The sequence below is a fragment of the Nematostella vectensis genome, chromosome 14 (assembly GCF_932526225.1).
Source record: "Nematostella vectensis chromosome 14, jaNemVect1.1, whole genome shotgun sequence".
NCBI classification, from domain to species: domain Eukaryota; kingdom Metazoa; phylum Cnidaria; class Anthozoa; order Actiniaria; family Edwardsiidae; genus Nematostella; species Nematostella vectensis.
The window spans coordinates 2,000,995-2,023,804 of NC_064047.1; the positions used below are offsets into that span (position 1 = coordinate 2,000,995).

Below are 22,810 nucleotides of genomic sequence, written 5' to 3' on the forward strand. Positions count from 1 at the left end.
TGTTGTTGTTGTTGTTGTTGTTGTTGTTGTTGTTGTTGTTGTTGTTCTTGTTGTTGTTGTTGTTCTTGTTCTTGTTCTTGTTGCCAATCTGCCAATCCCCCTCTCCCTCTCCCTTAGTAATCTTCCTGGGTAGGCAGGGGTAATGACCGAACTAAAGTAAGCATGACCAAATAGTGTTTATTTTCTACTGAGAGGTGTTCTCTTAAGGTGTTTTCTGTACTCTTGTTTGTACGCTGGTCGCATGGTGTGGTTAATACCACACCGACATCAGAGATCAGTTGACCATGGGACACGAGTATGCAACTACACTTAAGATAATTTAATGCAAAGCTATATCGTTTAACACAAGTCAACTGCTGCACAGTTAAAAAAGATCTTGTATCAAACTACCCTGAATTTTCGATAACTCAGATTGAAGATAACATGCATTCGTTAATTACTCCTTAAATCTTTTTTGTGCTACTTTGCGAACAAATGGGTTCTTATTGATTACAACAGGTCAGCCGTGTTATATGAATGTCATTTTCATAACATCAAAACAGGCAAAACAGAAGCCTTTTCAAATCCATTGAAACCCTCTTACGTCTAAACACCAATCAATTACCACTAATAATTTAACACATGAGGACGGAATCTCATTAAAATTGTTTATTTATTTATTTATGACCTCTAAGTGATGCTTCGAGTGTGACACCAAATTGACACTTGCACGTTAAGCGATCCGTTATATTGTGTTACGTCAAAATTCTATATCCCTTCCCTCGTGTCTTAGTACAACTGTATACAACTTCTCTTACACATGTGCCGCGCAACGTTTTTAAACCAGGGCGTCTATTAGTCACACGCGCGTAAGAATTCCTTACATGCAAATTCCGGTGATTGTAGTAACTAGTATTTATTTGACACGGGGGCAACCTCTTAAGGCTTCACTGATGAGATATACCGGGTTTATTGCTAACATCACTACGAAGAAAACAGCATAGACGTTGAATCTAGCTTCCTGGATTGACTCGCTTCTCCATGTAGTGCAAGGTTTTGGAGTGTTTGGCCATCATGCGTGCTTGGGTATGGAGGCTTGTTCAGACTGTGTTGCTGTCGGGCTATCTAACTGCGCAGTTTGCTCTTTACACTCGACTGAACTCTCGTCTTAACGAGGCTCTGGTGCGAATTCATAAACTGGAAGTGTTGTTACAGCCAAGCGAGGGCGCCCAAGTTGCGTATACCTCGTTTTTGAACAAACAAACGGACACTAATGTTCAATATAGCAAGCGGAAAGTTGATTCTCACGACCATGTTCGGTTACGGAGAGAATCTGCCAAAGCGAAGCAGCCGGACTTGGATGTGATTTACGAGCGACTCAAAGCTCTCGAAAGTAGGTAGGTTCCCCTCCGTAAATACTGTCACCCTTGCACTACAGGCTAAACACACGTCGTTAAAATCAATACTGCGGAGAACTCTTGCGACGAAAAACACTTAAAAAAACGCAAAAAAAAAAACATCTGCTAGTTTCGCAATGGTTACGATTTTACGTATGTCGTGGTCGTTTTGGATGAATATAACTTGGGGAATTGTCTTTTTATGGATAGACGAAGGAATGGCGCAATGTTATTAGTAAATATCAAACCGATAATCGCTTGGATTTTTGCTCGTGTATTTTGAAACCTTTCTCCGGTTAATTGTTTGTTTTGGTTATATAATATCCTTATGGTTCATACTTATGATGAAGATATTTCCCTTTTTGTCTAATTGGAAAAACAAACAGATAAACGAGACGTTTCTTACGAACCGAGAAAATCATGCATGAAAGATTCTGTCATATGCAATTATTAGACATCAGATTAATGTATCATTTTTCTTGGTCAAAAAAGTGATAGAAATCGTTTTAGAATCAAACATAAATACGCTTATACCACCCGCGTCGAATGTAATACTTCCTTGAGCGAAAACTTTGAAAAATCCTTAACATAAGAAGGCCTGTGATAACACAAAAGGTCCTACTACAAAAACAGACGCAATTAGAAGCATGGGGCATCAATGGATACGCGTGCATCTGACGTGATGTTTTCACCAAGACCATTCAACAGCAAGGCCTCGGGGTTACTTTAAGTAACCTTTTGGATAATGTTGTCGGAAGTCTGAAAATTCAAATTTGATTGTACTAGACAAAAAAAAAATGGAATCGAATATTAAGATTTATGGAGCGTAGTTTAGTGTCCGTGAAACATCTCAGCCTTGTTTTGTGTGGTCTCGTCGGGGTATAGTTTTACTGTCCGTAATATCGATGTATCCATAATAGCGGAGGTAGACGAGAGCTTATGGAAGTCTGCTAGTGTTATGCTGTTTTGATTTTTTAAATATTAAGATACTTTACCATATTGGAAAATATCAGTTATTAACAATTTTTAATGCTTTTTAGCAAAAGGATAGATTGAATTTCACAGTGTTTCAAGAGGACTATAAAATGTGGGATTAAGACTTAATAAAACTTAAAGTTTGTTCTTTGGTTTGCACAGTAATTTTTTTTATCAGAATAACAATCTTTTCCATAGCACGAACACTATCACCCATCAAAGGGTTTCTTTTATCCTTTTAGCAATAATTACTTTCAATTATGACTGTGACTCATAACTTATAATCTTTTAATCTTTCTTTTTACCACCACTAAAAAATTCAACTTTCATCATAAAAAATTCATCATTTACGAGTACAAAGATAGCGCAAACCATCTTGTTTTATCCACTTTCTAATCCCAAGAGATTAAAGAAAACTGGATTACTCCCTCTTCACTGCCTTCACTCAGTGTTTCATGCCTCTATGCAAATATTTTATATATAGTTTATATATATATTTGATAAATATATTTTATACCCACTCAGCAATCTTCAGAGCTTAGCAGGACAAGAAATATCGGGGTGGGGGGGGGACACGATACAGAAGCATTAATATTAGGGGCACAGCCACGCCCCTACTGGTCATTTCCTTATAATTTATTGGAAATACAGTGCCCCCGTAGCAACCCGTAGTAGTAGTGGTGGAATATACGCCATTATTACGTTTCAAACTTGTGGGAAAAAGGTTTTCTCGGTAGACTTATTTTTAAACCCAGCTTACACAGCACATGGTCCGTCCTTCTCGTTAAACTGTCGCGATTTAGTCTCCCACATGGCAAGTTTCGCTGGCGATTCTAAAGAATATCCTACGCTAACCTTGAGGAAATTCCTATCAATCGCTGCTTCTTGACTTATACCCATGACTCGATTACAAGCGCTAATTAACGATAGCTAGAACGTTCGACGCGTTATCATCCCTGTGACACTCGTTACAAGTTGCACCGAGTGGATAAAGTGTCGTTGGTATGCCCCCAAGGCACATAGCTTTAAATGGTACATATTTAAAGGCGCTTTCTAATAAGGTCGCCACAGGCAACAAGATCTTCTTGAGCAATCCACCATTAAGGGAGAGACAGAGAGTCAAACACAAATTTATCGCTCTTTAATTGTTTGTTTTTGGGGCGCGTACCTAAAAATTAGGAATTACTCACTCATTGGCGGCCAAGGGGGGTTTCGCTTGCAAACTGCGCAATCCTCAAATACTATGCATTTTCCATATGATTCCTATGGCTGCGCATTCCCCCCTCAACCAAGCCTGCGTACGCGCATGAGTATCGGATGGTTCATTTTGAAGTTACATGATATTTGAAAACATTTGAAAAATAAACCAGATACAGTACTCCCTCTAACCCGTCGCATAAGATAAAATTAATAAAAAAAAGTCGAGGAATTTCAAGATAGAAACAATATATTGATCAGAAAGTGATGTTTTTAACGCAATGTTGTCTATAAAAGGCTTGTGGGAAAACTGAATGGCATTTATAATTCACACTTTCGTTTACTGTTGGAGTAAAGAGTAAAGCGTAAATACAGTTAGTCAAATCTTTGAATGACTGATATGATACTTATCGGCAAATCCTTTAGAAAAAACTAAGAGCAGTAGCAGATCTAAGGAAAGGGCTTTGGGGGGGTGGGGGTAGGGGGTTAGCCCCCTTTCTCACTCTCTCCCCCCAAATCCTCCTTTGAGCTGCTAAAGAAATTTGTTACATGAAAAGGATCCAAAGGGAATTTATATAATGCATACAATTACCCATCTCTTTTGCTGCGTTTCATTTTTTTTTCAATCATCTGCCCAGAAAATAGAGAGGTTAGAGCACCAGCATGGTAAAAAGTATTTTCTTCTTGAGAAACACCTTCATTGGTGCATAATATCTCGATAACAATATCTGCCTTTTTAGGTATATGAGGTATATGTGTCTGTGTGAGTCGGAAAACCAAATGTGAATGTATACACAGTAGCGGATCTACGGGAGGATAGGGGGTTTCACCCCCCCCCCCCCCCCTTGGGTTGCCTTTTTTATTGTTTTCATTGTGTCTGTTCATTTCAAAATCGTTATGAAGGTAAAATGACGACAAAAAATGTTTGAGTCAACCCCCCTCCCCCCTTGGAAAAAACCTAGATCCGCCCTGATACCGATAGTTATTTGTTATCTCTTTTATTTGCTACATATCAATCAATGTTTTTTCTAAATGGTCGACTTTTCGACTTACAAAGCTCTAGAGCGATAAAAAAGCGAAAAAATGATTGAAGCGGAATCCCAAATATGGTATGTAATGCCTAATAAATGACCGAGCAAGCTAGAAAAACAGTTTTTAAAACAAGATTAGAAGGATGAGGAATTGGTTATATAGAACACCTAAAAAATATAATTCAATGAATATCAGATAACATAAGCTTTTAAATAATATGTTTATTCTTATCCTTGTCCTACTTTTTTATTGCAGCATATCAGAGAACATAACGATATCAAGACCAGTGCCCCTGTGTCCACAGGGACCCCAAGGGCTCCCCGGTCGCGATGGACTCCCTGGAAAGGCCGGGTTACCCTGCAGAGATGGGGCTATGGGACCTCCAGGGAGAGACGGTCAGTACTACCCAAATTATTTTCTCATACCCATATAAACTATGATCCCTTTTAGAAATGCTTGAATACAGGCGCGTACCCAGGATTGGCTGAGGGGGGAGGGAGGGGTGGGAGGATGCGCAGTCGTGGTTAGTCTATGGAAAAAGGGTGGTATTCGAAGATTCCTTAATAAGAAATGACCCACTTTTTGGCCGCCAAGGGGGGGGTGCGCCCCCTTGTGTACGCGCCTGTGAACACTTGGATAATCGTGAAATATTGCAAAAGGATTGAAGGAAATAATAAACTTGTTAACGGACACAACTTGTGTCCGTCGTCTTAGCCACTGTTGTTATGTTTGTCTTCTTAACCACTGTTGTTATCTTTCGTCGTCTTACCCGCTGTTGTTGTGTTCGTCGTCTTACACGCTGTTGTGTTTGTCGTCTTAGCCGCTGTTGTGTTCGTCGTCTTATCCGCTCTTGTTGTGTTCGTCGTTTAGCTGCTGTTGTTGTGTCCGTCATCTTAGCCACTGTTGTTATGTTTGTTTTCGTAACCGCTGTTGTTATCTGCCGTCGTTGTTGTTGCTGCTGTAAATGTCGTGGTCGTTGTTGTTGTCCTTACCATGTTCCCACCTGACCTACTCGTGCTGTTCACCAGGTAGACCTGGCGCAAGTGGTCGTGATGGTATGCCAGGTAGAGATGGGAGTCCAGGAAGAGACGGACAGTTAGGGAGGCCAGGTGTGCCGGGTAGGTGTGTATTTCCTCTGTGCTATTCCAGGTCTAGTTTGAGGGATCCTCTTCTTCTTATCCGGTTTTCTCCTGTTATCTTATGAAAGCTCACATTTCATTAAAGGACGTCGACAAAACACTCCTTTTTTTTGTATATCATTGATACTACAACGCAAGGAAACTTTAAAATAATAATCCACGAATGAAGTCTGATACTTTTTCAATGATATCTGATTGAAAATATCTTGGTTACTTGTTTGGATTAGCCGATGGAAAAAGATGCTTTTTCTGACTCAGCACTGAGCGGGAGGATGGAATGGCGGCGTGATTGGCCTTCTTTAAAGCTATACGATTCTCATGGCCTTACAAGGTTGCGCCGATATCTTAGCAACAAATAGATTTTTGTCGGTATTCTGCAAACCTCTTCAGAGCCAAGATGCTCTAACAAATTGGAAATGAGATTGCGAGGCTAGTCTTGTGCTCCATAGGACTTCAGTCATCCTAGCCAACAACATTACTCAACCGTACGACGCCATTAGACAAAAAATGGGACGCTGTATGAGGAATACCACATGCCTCGTAGTGGTCCTTTGTTGCCATTTCCCTAAGAAATGTGGATAAGTTCGGGTAATCTAAGCGTTGCCAATGGTTCATGTGCAAAATATATGCATATCTAACTTATTCCTTCTTAAGGAGAAAATACAAACTATTTTGCCAGTTGAACAGTTATCATTCTTTTAGCTAAGCCTCCTAAGCCCTCCACTTAAATAAGAGTAATCTAATAGAGGATGAACACATTTCTAGAGCTGTCATTTCTTTATTAAGGCAGAAATGGTGTCGATGGACAGAAGGGAGATCGAGGTGATATGGGACCCCCTGGTCATCCCGGCCCACCAGGGGTGAGGGGAAGGAGAGGGAAGCGAGGCCCCCCTGGCCCACCAAATGGGGGTGCTACACCCCATCCTGGAGCCATGCCCACCCCATCCGGGGAGCCGCCTGATAAAGGAGGGGCAGTCTATACACGATGGGGAAGAGCTGATTGCCCCGGAACTGGCACCAAACTTGTTTATACAGGTTAGTGAACAACTTATACAGGTTATGGTGCGTCAGGTAACGTAACCTCCTTTGTTCTCGGAACAAAGTCGATTCCAGCTCTAAGGATACCCGATTGACTAGGAAACCACGTTATTAAAAAAGCTTTCAAAGTTCCTGTTGAGTTGGCTCTTTTTATATGTTGTACATTTTGATCCGCATTACAAGGGAGCCCCCGTAATGAATGCGGTTTTCGGGTTAATATCATTCTACAGTATAAAGATTGTCATCGAAGATTGTGCAAGTAGTGCCGAAAATCTTCTAAGAATGTATAATACAATCAATCATTTCTCTATTTCTCTGAAAGTTAAAAAACTGCAGCAAAAACTGCAGCATACTGCAGCACCTACCGGCGCAGCCTTGTGTCCTCGTTAACGAGGATGTTTTTTTGTAATATATTGCTTTCCTTGTACGTAGCTCATGCGGGGTGGCCTTGTTAACAAGGTTTTTCTTTGTAATATATTGCTTTCTTTCGTATGTAGCTTTAGCATAGTGTTCTCGTTAACGAGGATGTTTTTTTGTGTAATATATTGCCTTCTTTTGTAGGTAGTTCATGCGTGGTGTCCTTTCGATTTTTTTCTGTAATATATTACTTTCCTTTATAGGTAGCTCTAGCGCAGTGTTCTTGTTACCGAGGTTTTTTTTTTGTAATAGATTCCTTTCCTTTGTAGGTAGCTCTAGCGCAGTGATCCTGTTACCAATTTTTTTTTGTTATATATCGCTTTCCTTTGTAGGATTCGTTGCTGGATCGACAACAAAACGCTCTGGAGGAGGATCGGACTACCTGTGTATGCCCTATCAACCGTTCTACGCACGCGCGCCAAATCTTGCCAATTCTCGGGCTCACTTATACGGGGTTGAGTACGGAAAGGTTGAGGACGTATTTCTTAGGGTACCCGGACGCCCAAGGGACATGACGTACCACGGGGTCCCCTGCGCTGTGTGCCGCACTATTTCACGTCCCTCGATGATTATGGTTCCTGCTCGTTATGTATGCCCAAATAAGGCATGGACGCGTGAATACCATGGCTACCTTATGTCGCCCAGCTCAAATAGCACGCGTGCGCAGTTCGTGTGTGTGGATGCTGACGCTGGGATTGTCCGCCGCTCCCCGGGGGTACTCCCCCAGATGGCGGCTTTGCTCACCCCCGTGCAGGGGAAGTGTGGGGCACTGCCATGTCCCAGATACAGACAGGATTGGGATCTGACATGTGCAGTCTGCACTGCTTAATTGCGTGTGTCACGCAATTTATCAAGAAGCGCTGCGTGACACCATGTTACGGGCCACAAAAGGGCGTTGCATGACATGTATTGCGTCAAAATGATGTCGTAACGCGTGACTGAAGCACCACATAAAAGGCGCATTTAATTCTGTCGGGAAAACTTGGGATATACATGAAGCGTACTCGTAAATATGGACATCAAATGTGGTCAACGAATTGCTATAATAGGACATAATATATCACCATATATGGTCATAATATAATTAAAGATTCAGTGGTCGGAGTGACTTTCGTATGCTTACAAATGGTGCTCACTCGGATACTGATTTTGTTACAGATATTACAGTCTGAAAAACATAGAAAAACAAAGCGAAATGAGAACGCTTTCCAGTTTCTTCCTTCAAATGTATTAATGAATTGAGAAGCAGAAATACAACTATGTTTCCTCAAAGCTGCAAATTTTGTTAGGAAACGCCTCCTTTCATTGTAGAGGAGAGGACTCTTTACTTAAAGTGCCCTTGCCAGCCACACCTTTGTTATTGTTTCATTCAATATTGTATAACACATAATGTGTTTATATTTTGAAATAACCATCTAAAAGAAAAGTTTTATACTTTATTTACAAAATTCAATCGAAAATATCGCATTGGCTTCTGTAAACCAGCCGATGGAAATGGATGATTTTTCACACTTGGTACTTTGCTTGGGTGAAAAAATGGCGCCTGGCAGAGGCTGCTTAACGTCTTGAAGATGGCACTTATTTGAAGATTGCCAAGAACTCTCGGTAGTATTTTATCAAAGCTAATCAGACTTACAGATTGGCCGTGTTACATAAATTATATAAATCCTTTTTATCTAAAAAATGTAAAATGACGCAAGTAATTAACTAAAGTATTGTGGCGATCATTGGATATGGAAAAAAAAAAACGCCAGCGAAAAGAAAAAAAAAAACATACCAAGACCATTGCACAAACTACCTGAGTCCAGAGAGTCCAGAGTTGAACGTCCCACTGACTCAAAGATAACCCACTGTTTCCAGGCCCGTACCCAGGGGGAGGGGGGGGGGGGGTACAAGGGGTGCGGACGCACCCCCTCCCCCCCCCCCACAACGGCCGAAGGTCCACTAGCTTTCGGTTCTCAATAAACGTGCTATTTATAAAAAAAAAAAAAAAAACTATAAAGCTTAAGATAGATCACTACGGTATGTAGCCAAATCCGACAAAAAACGTACCGTGGAGATACTGCAAAGGCATAACCCTTTTTGTTTATGGGGGGTGGTCAGATTTTTATCAGACAACTCCCTACCTCTCACTCCCCCCCCCCCCCCCCCTGGAAAAATTAGGTCCACTTTCGGATTTCGCACACCCCCCTCCCCCTCCCCCAATCAAAATCCTGGGTACGGGCCTGGTTTCCATTGGATACTCAAATGAGATTTAAAAGTGCCCAGCAGCATTCAGATTAAATAAATAATAGTACTTTTTTATCGTACACCTCACCAGTCTTATAAGAACATTTTTACAGCAACCTTCAGTCTGAGATGGGATATTTTGCTGAATGATAATAATAATAAAGAAATATCTAAATTTCTTTATTAAATCAGTCCGAATACTGATCCCGGCTAAAAAGCTAGCCTTTGCCCTTAGATTAGAAACATAGGTGCCCTAATTTTGATACCCTCTGGCGAGGAATTGAACGCTAATTTAACAAAACACTATAGCAACTTCAAAGTTTAAAAGGTATGAAGCAACAAAAGACCTTTTTTCCTTGTCTTATTACTTAATGGATAAGAAAATCTCCTGTTGGACCCCTTTTTTTAGAGGTTTAAGGGAGATGAAGACTACAAGTTCCGGTGAAATTGGTGGCACTACAGACACACTATTAAAACAGGAAATGACGACATCGTTGCAGTTGGATGGGAGCTTCATGAGTTAAATCCAAAACACAAATATTCCGAAATTCAGTGAAATAGTGAATTGCAGAAGTTTGAGGGCAAACTCACGGTGATGGAATGCTATCATCCTAAAGTTGGTTCGTCGAAACACGAAATCGCCCTGAACCCGCTGAGAACGCAGCCTGAAAACTGATATGACTTTTGCGAATGTAATCATTGCATTTACCATAAATGAGCTAATTAACGGCCTGGGCCTTTATTAAATTTCGAAGGTCAGCATGCAAAGAATCGTCAGGACCTATTTTGGGTGTGGTCAAATCAATTATGACGTCACAATGTCGTCATAAATACGGTGGCTAGCTATTCTTTCAAATATCGCCTAAATTATCAGATATCGGGTTGAAATGATTTTGCATCATTCAGATATTCAGGGATTGCGAATAGTGAATGGGAGGGTTATAGGCGATTGTCCGGGTAGAATGACCTGCTTTAAATACAATGGGTGTAGTACGGTAGACTATATTATAAGTGACGATGCTATCGTCGACCAATTCCGTTACTGTAGGGTTAATGACCTCATTCCATATCTGTCCGATCACTGCAGTATTTCTTTCTCACTCACTGCGGCGCGCTCGCAGCTTTTTGCCTGAAACGCATTTTGAAACGGAATATTGCACAAAAACTCAATTTTAACGATTGATTTGGAACGATCAGGCTGCAAGAGAAACGCCTAACTTCATTATTTGAACTCTGAACAATGGGTAACACAATTTACCAATACTGCCAAAGTAGGAGATACCTCCGAAGACGTAGAAAAATCGATTGTAAACCTCAATAGCGTATTGACAGCCCTTAGTCTTGAGGCAGGCCTGAAATACGCAGAGGCAAAAAAATACGTATAGACTTGCTTATCCCGACTGGTTTGATAGTGATTGTCGCAATAGCAAACATACACTAACTAGGAGACTTGGTAAAGAAATGAGTCGTAACCCTGGTGACGCACATCTTAGAAACACCCTGCATAAACAGAAAAAAAGCTATAAACATTTGTGCAGGAAAAATAAGTATAATCATAGAGCTAAAACCATCAATGAACTTGATTTTAGAAATGCTAAAGAAACCTGGAGGAAAACAGCGCACACTTTTACTGGAGCAGCAAAAAAGGATTTCAATGTAACTCTTCAAGCCTTCTTCAGCTACTTTAAGGCACAACGTCAATATCTTCAACTGCGATATCGGTCCACGAGGAGAGCACGGCTTACCACAACGAAGTCGGTCCTCTTGACTATGAATTCAGCGTTCCTGAGGTCAGTAATGCTCTGAAGAGATTGAGAAAAGGGAAAGCTCCAGGGTTTTATAATATACTTAATGAGGGACTTCTTTTGCCTCTGATAGACTGTTACCCACGCTAGTCAACATTTTCAACGCTATTCTGCGCAATGGGCAATGGCCCAAGGTCTGGGGCATGGGAGTAATTGTTCCAATATTCAAAAAAGGAAAAACAGATGATCCCAACAATTTCCGAGGGATTACTTTGCTACCGAGCCTCAGCAAAATCCTCACTTCTATTCTAAATGAGAGGCTATGTTACTATTTAGAAGACAAAGGGCTGCTAAGAAAAGAACAAGGTGGGTTTCGCAAAAGGAACGGTACCGCTGATAATATCTTCTAAAGGCATTCATCGATAAGTATGTTAAAAGCAAGCCCCCAAAAAAGAATAACTTACTGTTTATTTGCTTTATTGTTTTTTCAAAGGCCTTCGATACAATCCCTAGAGAGAGGCCGTTTGACAAAGTTAAAAAGACGGTGCCACGGACACATTCTGGTTGTTTTAAAATCAATGTACAGCAAAGACCTGGCAGTTGTCAAAGCCAACGGGGTAATATCGGAGTCTTCATTGTAATATAGGAGTCTTCATTGTAATATAGGAGTCCTCATTGTAATATAGGAGTGAGGCAAGGATGCGTCCTTTCAACTACACTTTTCAATTTATATCTCAGCGACCTTTTTGAAATTCTATGCATTTTAACTCAGGAAAATAAAGAAACGGTTGAAATTAATTCCTTGAAAACAAGTCACCTGCTCTATGCAGATGAGCTAGTCCTTATAGCTAAGAGCAGCCAACAGCTTCAAGCCCAACTTGATGCTGTACATAGCTTCGTTTCAGAAAATGGCATGAATCTAGAAAAAAAACAAAAGTGTTAATTTTTAACAACGTAGGTAAAATCTTAAGCCACTCCTTTAAATATGAAGACGATATTTTAGAAAATTGAAGTCTTATAAATATCTGGAGCTCACTTTCAGCGCAGCAGGTCCCTTAAGTTTGGCTATGAATGAGTAAAAAAATATAGCACTCAAAGCCCTCTACAAACCCAAGAAAGCAATGGGTAAAAACTTTTTAACCAACGTTAAACTGACTATGTGTCTCTTTGATACTTTAGTTCAGCCTATACTTTTGTATGCTAGCGAAGTTTGGGGAGTCGAGAAGGTAGAGAAAGGGCGCGACCACGTTCAGGCAGTGCATGTGCCGTTTTGTAAACTTTTGCTTGGCGTAACAAAAACCGCTGTTAACAGTGCTTGCAGTGCTTGCCTTGGGGAGATCGGAAGATACCCCCCCCCCCCCCTCCCCATAAATTCCAAATGCAGAGCCTTCAACTTTCTTTTCGAACTAATCGAAGACGGGATTTTTTATCCTACGATACTTTTCTAGACCTTAAAGACAATAATTATAATTCCCATTGGCTAAAAAAATACAAGCAATTGCCGCTTCGTGTGGATTGGGCGAGTCTAAAAGTAGTCTAGAAGTCTAAAAGTAGCTGGACTCTTGTATTACTTTTTTATACTAATGTTTGTTAGCGTGACAGCCATGTATAAACTGCTAATAAACTATATCTATCTATCTAGTATATATATCTGTCAAAATCAACCTTTTAACGGCTTTACAATGCAAAAAGGCCACAAAAACCTTTGTAATCAATTTTTTGTAAGAATTTACCCACCCCTCCCTCTCCAAATATCCGATATGTTTAAAGTTTAATAATTTTCTTTTTTTAATAAAAAGAAAAGTGTGCTTTTCTTTTCCCCACTTTTCAAAATCAAGTGAGGAAGTTCAATTGTGACTTTGTTATGTTAAAACAAGCTATTTTAGTCAACAATTATAGTTAAATGTTTAAAGAAAAAAAAATAGGACATTAAGCAAACATTATCGAGATAAACATTCTTCCAAAGCATACCGCAGATACAATGTTTATTCGTATTAATTCCTCTGAAGTCGTTAAAGGCCAATCAAAATAGAGAAAGAATATGAATAAATTTGGCAGCTGTCCTTTTTCCTTTTTGTTTAGTCAATATTGAAAGCTAGTATATGCTCACAGTGCGAAGAAAACTGAAATTTTTAACAAATATGACATTTTCCCATCCGCAGATACAGGTTTACTTTTGAATTCCTCTGAATTCATCAGCGGACAATTCAAAACGTGAATTCAAGAAGAAAAAAAAGTAGATATAGGAAATAAATAGCCTTGCAATTATGCATTGTTTTAAGTTTAATATTTTTTTTTTAGTAAAATTTTCTTTTTTAATAAAAAGAAGTGAGCTTTTCTTCCTCTCTTTTTTCAAATTAAGTGAGGAAGTGGAATTGTGACTGTTTTGTTAAAACGAGCATTTTTTTTACGGAACAATTATAGTTAAATGTTCACAGAAAAAAAAAATTAAGGACATTAAAGACATTATCGAGATAAGATAAAAACAATCCGAGACGTATATTCAAAAAGAAAAAGCAGTAAATATGAGAAATAAATTGCCTTGCAACCATGCATTGTTTTAAGTTTAATAATAAAAAGTGGTAGGATATATAGCTATTAGCATAGAGGCCAAAGGGAATGTTAGAAAATACTTCGGGGGGGGGGGGGGGGGGGAGGGATTTAATTCCCCTCGTGTCCTAGTGTCATGTTATAGTCTAACTTATAATAATGTCTTAAAATCGCTATTTTAGCGACACTTGGATTTTAAACATTCAAATCCAACCAAAAAGCTCAATATTCAGATTTGCTTGACCATTCTAAACTAATATAGAATACTTTGAACACACAAGTTAGAGAGCTGTCGACATTTAGCATATTGCCACTAAAGTTACGATTTTATAGTGTACACAGACAACAGAAATCATTCAATAACGACAACAAATCTCAATTCAGATATTGCCCTTTCTCAACAAATATTAGAATAATTTGCACTCAGTAGGTCGACCTTACTAAGTTATTTGAATAAATTAAAAACTGCCGGGCATTTAGTCCATCCAGGACCTTTCCCGACTGTCGGGCATATGGCCACTGCAAAAAGAAAGCACACTTCGAAGAATTAAAAAGCTGTATATGTCTGCACTTGTTTCCTCGAAAAAAAACCTGATAAGAATTTTACTTACGTTTAATTTTAATCATGTATTCTATGTTTTTATTACATTAGTTACAACGATTTTGTTTTTGTCTAGGTACCTTTTGAGCGGAGCCAGCGCGGGGTAGGCCGCGCGCGGAGCTCCATAGGTATAGAGAAATGGACCCGGTTGCACTAAGCTGGGATAAGTTATCCGCAGGATATGCGCTACCCACCGAATAAAATCCCTATCCAGCGGATAGTCATCCGGCGGGCAAAATAACATAGTATTATGGACATATAATAAATAGTAGTTGTTTGTACTGCTTATTGGAGGCACGGAAAAGTCAAAAAGATAAAAAATGCGACAGGTGACAGTCACGTGACACTTCTAACATGGACATGTATATTTCGACTCAAGTGAGCAACCTTGTCAAGGTGAGGTGTATAACAAAATTCTACTCGCCATAAGCCAATCAGCTTCCTACCTATCACCCATATCTTGTGATGTCCAGTTATATGCGAGAAACTCAAACAAGTGATGTATTCCTTTTTGGATTTAGTCTCTAGATGCCAGTCAGACGAGTAATGAGTCACTAAAAGCACATCCAAAAGATTCCGCTTCAACTGAATAAGATTTCTGTTTGCCTTTTCTTTTTTTTCCTTTCGTAAAACTTTCGGTACATGTAAATCATTTCAAGATTCTTTGGGTTTTACAGGGATGAGATGGGGAAATGTTAAAAAAACACATTGTAATTTTAAAAGGTAAGAAAAGTTAACACTTGATTTTAAAAGGGGGCACTTTAAATGTTGCGGTAACTCGAAGCCTAGATAACTCAAACATCCCACGCAGTGACTTTTTTCAAGGTGGGATTGTAGATTCTTCATTAACCAGTTTGCATATATCTATTCCTTTAAACAATATATTTAAGGTCCATATTATCATTTCATGTCGTTACTATTCTAGTAAAATAGTTATTTTAGACTAGCAGTTATAAGACAGAACGCTATAATTCTAGTTACGAAAAATAATGAACCCGGACAACTCTGTTGGAAGAAAATCCTGACTTTTCCTGTTTTATTATAACTGAAAAACTTTACATGATAATTTCTGACCCTGAATACAATATTAATTTGAGTTGGATTGGACTGAGTTACGCACATCCGATTCCACTCTTTGCAACCACCTGTGCAATGCGCCAAATTAACAAAAAAGTTTTTATTTTGTCTAGAATCTAGCTCTAAAATAATTTATAAAAACTAAATGAAATAAAAAAAAGGAAATTATTAATAATTTTATAGCCCATAGCAAGATGCTAAAATGAATATAAACTTACCAGAACAGACTGCTCCACGACGCTTAGCTCACGCGTGCTACTTCGTTTTCGCCTTCTATTATTGGTAAAGTCGGCCTTCCTTTATATTTATAAGTATATATAAGTATTTTTTACTATAGTGGTGTATTTGCTAGATACTTTTTAGAGGTTGTAGAATACAAAAGTTTGAAGTATAATTATATTTTTATTTATTCTATGATTGCTTGAACTTTGTTACAGTCGAAGATGTTCAAAGAAAACCTGACAACCCCAAACACCACATCTATCTGTACACCGTTTGGGGAAATATTCCTCAAAAGTGGACCTCGCTCAAATGACGGTACAAGGCGCCTAGTGGATGGACATCATGAATTGGCAGTTTTCCTACTCGCACTTAATGTCTGCCTGCCATGTCTGTCGATGCTGGGAAACGCCCTGATTGTCTTGACCGTGTGGGCATACGAGGAGCTGCAAGTCCCCGCCAACCTGCTGCTTGTCAGTCTTGCCGTCGCCGATTTCCTCACAGGAGTTTTCATTCAGCCAATTATGGCAGACACTTTCTACCGAGGTATTACAGACACGTTCAGAGTGTGCAGCCCGAATTGGCAGATGTTTGCAGAGCTGTTTGGTTATATCACAATCACTGCTAGTGTCTCTACCCTAGTGCTTATAACCCTGGATAGGTTTATTGCAATCATCTACTCGCTCCAGTACGTCACCATTGTGACCCATGAACGCACTCGATTGGTCATCGCCCTTGCGTGGGTCTTCAGCGTTTTCTTTTCTCTCTGCGCTTATCTTGTTTCTCCGTTCCTGCCCGGAATCCGTCTGATCTGGATCTTCTACTTGTTCAGCTCATGTATGTTCATGTTTGCGCTTTACATCAAGATCTATCGCACCGCTAAACAGAAATCCAGCGAGGTTACAACCGAAACGAAGTACTACCATCCGGACCAGCAAACGAAGAAAGAGCGCAAAGGTTTAGCCACAGTGTCCATCATCACTACCAGCTTGTTTCTCAGCTTTGTTCCCTTCACCCTGATCAACGCGCTGGCTGACTCAATGAGTGGTCCCGTTGTAGATGTGCTTCTACCGGTGTTTGCCACACTGCTACTGATGAGCCCGAGCCTCAACCCGTTTGTCTACTTCATGCGGTCACAGAGGTTGAGGAAATACACGTTGAGGCTTATAAACAAAATAGGAGCGCGAATAAAGTTTTGGCGAAATGATTGATCCAGATAGTGTCCAAGTTAAAAAACATGACCGACTTCCAATATGATATATATTGGAAGCATAGGACCAAAAACACTACTCCAATATGATACCCATTGTCATGACAAAAAAAAATTCCCTACTATAAGGATGTTTCTTATACACAAGAAAGATAGATTCCCTCTAATATAAAGATATCATTCTCTTTGATATCATTCTCTTTGAGGACTGATAGATTCTCCCGACAATAAAGATACGCTATCATCCTCTTTGATAAAGGACTGATGGATCCTCCCTACAATGGAGATAACGCTCGCTACTCATTGACAGGACAGAGAGATTCTCCCTTCCATGATGATACTCATTGACAGGATGAGAGATTCTCCCTACCATGATGATACTCAATGACAGTATCAAGAGATTCTCCCTACAATGATGATACTCATTGACACGACAGAGAGATTCACCCTACCATGATGATACTCATTGACAGGACAGAGAGATTCTCCCTACCATGATGATACTCATTGACAGGATCAAGAGATTCTCCCTACCATGATGATACTCATTGACAGGATCAAGAGATTCTCCCTACCATGATGATACTCATTGACAGGACAGAAAGATTCTCCCCTCCATGATGATACTCATTGACAGAACAGAGAGATTCTCCTACCATGATGATACTCATTGACAGGATGAGAGATTCTCCCTACCATGATGATACTCATTGACAGGATAAAAGAATCTCCCTATCATGATGATGATATCCTACTCATTGAAAGAACTAGGAGATTCTCCTTGAATGACAATTATACTCTAATTGACAGGATCGAGAGATTCTCCCTACCATGATGATACGTGACTCATTGACCGGTTCGAGAGATTCTCCCTACCATGAATATACGCGGGGGAGCACATTCGCACTTGGACCAGAAATATGTTGAATATTATAATATTATTGTGTAACAAAACAACGCCAAAACCTCTTGTTATTCGAAAAATAGAATCAGTATTCGGTGAAATTTTCGTCTATTTAATTACAAGGTTTTAGTAAACATTCGGTTATACCTAATGATCGACCGTTTCTAATTTTGCTTTCAGAAATAACGCTGTAAATGTTACTCCTCATCCACCCAACTACCCCCGGACGAGAGCACTATGTGAAACGCATGCTACAAGGAAAGATAATCTCTCAGGTGTAATGCTTCATAATCACACTCACTTTTAAACATGCTCAAGTATCAGACTAAAAATACACCCATTACTTCGAAGCAAGAAGGTATATTGGTTTGTCGCCGCTTTCTTTGCAATTAAAAAAAAGGCCTGAAGCGTTTTGAATTGTTGATGGTTGTTAATATTTTGCCTATCGCATTACGACGGCGAAGCCGAGTAAACTAGACTATAAGGTAATCTGATTCTTCCTTATTAATTTTATTTAAGATAATCTAAGTTTTTTCTATCATAAAATCTTGTTTTTAATGGAGTAATTTGCAAAGGATGTAGCTTGGCTTTTCCGTAAATACAAAAATGAATTTGTTTATCACCAAAAAAACTTAAAAAATATTTGTTTCCACATGCATCATCCCTCTTGATAATAGGATTTTTCAAATTCGCCTCATTTTTACACTCATGATAAAGAAAACATCTGAACACTTAGTAGTTATTCATTCCACTTTATGACCCTTAAAGTTGCCATAGCGAAATGGCGGGGAGGAGAATATGAAATGGGCTGTTATAGAAGGAAATAAAGCAAAATAAGACAGTTTGGTATCCTTGATGACTCTTTTATTTGTCAAAAAGACGTCTCTTAACATTTAGTGAAAACTATTGAATCTGCAAGTAAAAAAGTTGTCATTCATATTTAAATACATTTCTGTTTTGGCGCACAGTTGGCAGCGAGCACATTGTTTTTATTTATCGACTTATAAAACCCATAGCTATCAGAAAATCGTTGTCTTTTATTTTTTCTGATATATTGAAACTGTTTGCCGTTGTACTCGTTGAGGCTTTGCTTTTAATGTTTGTACCGAAAACCGCCATTGGCGCGTTCTCGAATTTTTTTCCTAAACTCTGCATGTGTTGGTCTTCAATTGAATATTCCCTCATGAGTTGCTTGATGAGTCTATCCTTTTGTTCCCTGTACAGACTGATGTCCTTATCGTTTGCTAAAGTGTGGCTTCTTGGTCTTTGAGCGATCGCCTCTTCGTCCTTTTTTACGGTTGAGAGCGGTGTAAAAGATGCGCTACGATTCTTGTTGTCCCGCGGTAAAAAGTAATCTTCATGATCCACGGATTCCACAGATGTGAGTTGAACTTGAATAGAATTTGTATCTGCGTCACCCTTGTTTTCTTTCGATAGCAAACCCCGCTCGGCCTGATTTTGAGGCCCGGATGAAGACTGGACTTGTGTAGCATTCTGTGCATTTGTAAATGTTCTTATTTTCCCTTTACCTTCGCCTTTGTTTTCATCTTGGATGTCGAGGGACTTGAATTTTCCCATTTCATAACTTATGCAAAGTGTATTGCTTTCATCAACTAGTGGGGGCGTAAGGACTGATATTCTCTCCTTTTGCTCTCCGTTTTCATGTTTCAATTGATTCCTCACTGTTTCCATTTCCTAAGATATGAGGAGACGGTTACGTCTTGTAGTAGAACGCGATTGTTTATGACTTGCACACCGCAGACTTCTTCATTTATAGACAAGCGATAACAGATAATTTTAGATGTTGCCAAATCGGCATATGGCGTAGATCTAGTGACATCATTTTTGCATACATATGCTTTTAGTGTTTGACTTAATTGAACAGCATTCTACGTAGACAAACGTCACTCGTATGTAGCCGAGTAAATATTGACTCATTTTTTGTTGAACCCAAGGAGATAAACCGGAGCTATAATCGGCAATGACATCGGCACTTCGGCAAATTGTCGTGGTAACTTCGGGATAACTAGCATATCTAAAAAGCTCTAGGATTTGTCTCGGAATTTTCTTTGGTTAAGTTAATCGAAATACTGTATATTTTAGATAGCGATTTTATTTGGTATGCTAAGTACCTAATGCAGTAAGATATGTTACAATATCCGTGCTTTAAATGGCTCAAAAGCTTATGCTATCTAATCGTTCTCATACTTTTTTCAATGTAGATGCATCAGATGTTTTGCCTTTTGGTACGTCATGGCGCTTTTCCGGAAACTAAACGCTCTTGAATAAGAATGACTTTCTATTTTCGATTTTCTGAAAAAAAAAAATGTGTTTGTGCCATCTTGACCTTAACTACACTAAAAATTTGGGCAATATTTTAATTTAAAAATGGTTCTTACCATGGCGTGTTTTTGTGCATGAGCAAGCAGAATAGAAAATACTTCTTCCTTACAATCCGATTTTACGCCAGATAAGTAGCCAGGTGTGAAACATCACCGACTCTACAGGGTTCGGAACGTCCTCGGGACCACGATCCTGTAACGAGCGCTGCTTCAAAATGATGTTTCCTCATTCGTAAAGAGCTCGTGACATAGTCGTACGTCACGATTTCTCTAGACAAAACGCCTGTTTTCGTATGGCGAACTCTCATTAAAAAAGCCATTATGGCTGCTGTGTTTCTGAATGGTTTAAAATAGCCTGGGGCGAGTACTTGTTAGACCTGTAGTAATCTATGAAGAAAAGTGTCGTTTCGGGGTCTGGTACCAGGTCGAATTTATAAAATGATGCTTGCACGACAACAGGTCACTTGGCACACTGTTTTAAGAAATGCACTCTTTTTGTTCTATAAGAACCTTGCCTCGAGATTTTACCAAATTCTAGGAACATGCTAAGAATATCTCTAGGCTCAGATAGCAGAAAATAATTAGCTGGTTAGTATGATGCGTTATAAAAATGCAGAATCTAATTCTGTTCATAATTACAACCATAAATCATTATTATTAATCATGTGTGTAATTCTGTTCTCTAACACTTTATAAAGCATCGTATCTTTATACACTGGAATTCAATAACATCCTTAAGAAATTCTCAGATTGAGAATGCTCTAAAAACGGCCAAGCCTCAACTGAAAATTTTACGTTTTTATAAAGAGAAAAGAAAAAAAAAAACGTTTCGAGTAGTTTGCCAAGTTTTATATATTCATAAAAGTGCATTAGGTAAATGACTGCAGGCTTTCAGTTGTGATGCGCAAAGAAAGGTGATTTCATAGCGGTGTAAACAAGGGTAGGGTTCAAGAATATTCCAAATTCAGGCAGCGTAGAACACATTTACGGGGAAATAAATTACATTTTAAATAAGAACCTAGAGATTATCAACCTACAGACTGAGATTCGGCATTTTACGCACGTTTTTTATCCAGCCGCAACAGGCCACATGAGAATAGGGGGGGGGGGGGGGGGGCACAATACAGAAACATTATATTTAAAAAAATGGGGGGGAGGGGGGTAGATGCCCCAGTGCCCCACCCCTGCTACGGCCCTGTTATCAGGAACTAATCAGCTTGGTGGAAAAAAATGGTCCTTATTTTAAAGATCACTCAATTTATCAAATTTCTGATTGATAACAAAAGAGAAAAGATATTTTCAATAACTATTTGGTATGCACTTGTATACTGTAAGAATGCAACATGGGCTTATATATTGTGTTCAGCATTGATTGTTAGAGTGACTGTTATTGTTCGGTGTGCATGAAAACATAAGAACCAATTAAGGGCCTAAACAGTCTGATTTGTCAAAAGCTACCTCGATTTATATGATCCTATTCAGTCTGAAAATTTAAGGTTTTTATACGCGAGTGTTTATTGTATAGCGAAAAAGAAAGCTTTCATATTTGTAAAAGCGCTTGAGGTTCAAATCATTGCCATTTATTTGGGGTGCATTAGGCTAGAAACATATATGTTTTAAATTGAAGCGGAAGGGTTTTCATAGTGGTTTATGGCAGGAAAAGTGTTTCAAATTGAGTGTGCATTCATTTATGCGTACTTTTGGATACATCGTGCAAAATATGACGTTTTGGGGGTAAATGTATTTCACAAAGGGAGCACTTTGAAATCTTGAGGTGTCATGAGCAAAAACCTTCCCTTACTACCCTCAGGGTTATTTCTAACCTTCTAATTCTCCGTGTACGAACTACTCAGCCAAACGGCAAGGGCACACTGGTATGTCAAAAATGCCTTTGTTGATTCTAAAAAATTGATTGGTCAAGGCACAAATTTTAGTAGTCTCAAGATTCATTATTTTGTGTAATGGCTTATGGCTAATAAACACTCCCTCAGAGAAATCCCAATCTTTCAGAAAACATCAATGTGTGAATGGGTTTTTGAAGTGGTGAAGGCCTAAGTGTTCCAATTTAGTCCATTAATTTGAGCGCATTTTGGAAATATATCCCATGCTTTCAATGAGAATGCGCCTTGACGCGCGAGGGGCTGTTAAAGTGCGGAGTATTCTAGACTTTCTATTAACGTCTGAGTAAGCGAATCGCATGCTCAATAGAAACGTAAGACGTCATATCAGCATTTCTAGTAATAGATATACTTATGGCTTATGGCAATTACATGGTGATACAAAAACAAACAAAAGAACACACAAAAAATATTTGCTAGCGGAAATTGTAAATACCAATTGCCGAATGGCTGTTTCTCTTCCACAACCTTTTTTTTTTTTTAATAGATTTCTCCAAATTCTAAGGACTAGCTCAGGCTCAGTTAAGGATCTCAATACGTTTTATTAGAGACAGTTTTTTACTGGTCTAAAAAAGCCTAGAGCGAGCGCGCAGGAAACCTGTATTGTTCTAAAGCGTGAGGGTCTGGGTAAATTTTTCAAAATGGGGCTTGCAAAAATGTAGCGAACACGAATTCAAGTGTACGTGGATGAAAATATCGACGAATGCAGTTCTAGGGCAAATAAAAAGATGGTGGAAGCGGACTCTCAAATATGGTATGTAATGTTCTTATAAGGAATTGACTGTTAGAGTAAGCAAAACGGCAGTTTTCAAAATAATATTGATGATCTTGGGGGTAGGGGGGGGGCTATGTTACACCCCC

At 39.2% G+C, this 22,810-nt stretch overlaps 3 protein-coding genes across 4 annotated transcripts; 2 read left to right on the plus strand and 1 right to left on the minus strand.

The window, feature by feature from the left end:
• Positions 1–693: 693 nt before the first annotated feature.
• On the plus strand, positions 694–8,954 carry LOC5518853 (short-chain collagen C4). Of its 2 annotated transcripts, none has more exons than XM_032363598.2 (5): positions 694–1,376; positions 4,836–4,975; positions 5,609–5,702; positions 6,510–6,754; positions 7,507–8,954. In XM_032363598.2, exons 1-5 carry the CDS (start codon positions 1,054–1,056, stop codon positions 8,001–8,003), a joined length of 1,299 nt encoding a protein of 432 aa, XP_032219489.2. In that variant the 5' UTR covers positions 694–1,053; the 3' UTR covers positions 8,004–8,954. The 2 variants fall into 2 exon arrangements, with proteins under 2 accessions (XP_032219489.2, XP_032219490.2); XM_032363599.2 differs by having other exon boundaries at positions 5,609–5,698; positions 6,506–6,754.
• Positions 8,955–15,819: 6,865 nt separating this feature from the next.
• Positions 15,820–17,052, plus strand: LOC5518806 (trace amine-associated receptor 13c). Its single transcript, XM_001638685.3, has one exon. The coding sequence runs from the start codon at positions 15,820–15,822 to the stop codon at positions 16,804–16,806; it is 987 nt and encodes a 328-aa protein (XP_001638735.3). The 3' UTR covers positions 16,807–17,052.
• Positions 17,053–18,556: 1,504 nt separating this feature from the next.
• LOC116602269 lies at positions 18,557–20,280 on the minus strand. The gene is made up of 2 exons (XM_032363620.2): positions 20,109–20,280; positions 18,557–20,022 (listed from the first exon to the last, which is right to left on the minus strand). Exon 2 carries the CDS (start codon positions 19,399–19,401, stop codon positions 18,703–18,705), a length of 699 nt encoding a protein of 232 aa, XP_032219511.2. The 5' UTR covers positions 19,402–20,022; positions 20,109–20,280; the 3' UTR covers positions 18,557–18,702.
• Positions 20,281–22,810: the final 2,530 nt, after the last annotated feature.